This window comes from Emiliania huxleyi (genome assembly GCF_000372725.1).
Source record: "Emiliania huxleyi CCMP1516 unplaced genomic scaffold EMIHUscaffold_505, whole genome shotgun sequence".
NCBI lineage: Eukaryota > Haptophyta > Isochrysidales > Noelaerhabdaceae > Emiliania > Emiliania huxleyi.
The window spans coordinates 32,686-34,172 of NW_005198206.1; the positions used below are offsets into that span (position 1 = coordinate 32,686).

Here is a 1,487-nt window from a genome sequence, read left to right on the forward strand (position 1 = left end):
CGTGCGGCCGCATTGCGTGAAAGCAGTTGTGCCGCTTGAACGCCTCCCACCGGCGCTGCCGGCCGGTCGCGAAGAGGCCGCCCTTGCCCTTGCCGCCGCCAAGGCTGCCGAAGCGCAGCTTCCTCGCGCACTCGCTGTACACGTACGCCGACATGCGCGGCGCGAGCGCGGAGCAGTTGCCGGCGTCGTACGGCAGCGCGGGGTGCGCGGGCATGACGACGGCGGCGAGGAGCGATGCGATGCCGGATAGCAGCGGCATTTTCGGTGGCGGCGGTGGCGGTGCGATGCGACGCCGACGAGGTACTTCCAGACTGCTGTGCTCGCACCTCACCAGCGCACAGCGCCATTGGACGTATTTCTTCTCAATAAGAGGGCTCCCGCGGCGATCAACACCGCAACTCCTTTTCTAAACTTTTTGTTTTGAAGACCTCGATACTTAGCGCACTGCTCGGGCGAGAGCTCAAACACGTGCCGCGTCTCGTCTTCGCCGCCGGCTACGCGCACAGACACAGTACGCGGCAGCGCCGACACGTCAACCCGCGTGTACGTCAGCGACGGGTCGCGCACGCCGCACGAGGCGCATGCGTGCAGCGGCAGCGCGTGCGCCATGCGCTCGTCGCTCCACTCGCCCAGCAGCCGCCGCTTCGTCTCGTCGGAGACGTGCACGCAGCGCTGCAGCAGCGCCGCCGTCTCGTCCTCGGGCCGCTCCAGGTCCATGACGACGTTCGTCGAGGCGTGGAAGCGCGTCTCCAGGTCGATGGCCGCCTGCTCGGCCGCGGCGAGCTTGCCCTGGTCGACGCACATGCCGCACACCGCGTGCGCCGGGCAGCCGCACTGGCCGCGTTGTGGGCGCACGGTCTTGGCGACCGCCGGCGCTGCGCGCCGGTCGTGCTGCTCACGCTGCCGGCGGCGCTGGTCGCGCGCCTGCCGATCGCGCGTGTTCGCGGCGGCTGCATCTCCTGCTCGTTTCGCTCGCACCCGAGCGGCGGTCGCCAGGCGCTTCAGGTCGGCGGTGCTGCGCGCGCGGCCGTCGGCTCTGCACAGCCACATGTCCTCCTCCTCGGCAGGCTCGCACGGCTTGCCGTCGAACTGCGGCGGGAACCCGCGACGACGCTTCGCCCAGGCCGGGCACGATGGTGCCGCGACGAGCGGCGTCGAGGCGACGGCCATCGATGGGTCCAGAAGACTTGGAGACACCTGTGCCAGTCCGCGCCAGTCTGCGCCCTTGTCGTGCCAGTGTGCTGTGAGAGAGGCTTGTATCTTAAGAATTTTAAACCAAAAGCGAGCACAAGTGCGTTACATGGGCATGGCCGGCGTTTCTGCACCGAACGATCTTACTTTCGGTCTATCGAAAGTGTTGATCGATAACAAGGCTGTGAAAACAGCTGACGCCTTGCGCCGAGGCTCGCCCCAGCAGACGCGTCAGAGTGTGGGACCTACGCCGCGCCGGGTAGGGGGCGCGCCGCGCCCGGTCCTTGACGGAGCCG

At 68.1% G+C, this 1,487-nt stretch overlaps 1 protein-coding gene across 1 annotated transcript; it reads right to left on the minus strand.

Moving 5' to 3' along the window:
- Positions 1–339: 339 nt before the first annotated feature.
- EMIHUDRAFT_445724 (hypothetical protein) lies at positions 340–1,197 on the minus strand (the record flags this gene model as incomplete). The annotated part of the gene is made up of 1 exon (XM_005766605.1): positions 340–1,197. A coding segment is annotated over exon 1 (831 nt), but the record flags the coding sequence as incomplete, so codon positions are not given.
- Between the last annotated feature and the right edge of the window lie 290 nt (positions 1,198–1,487).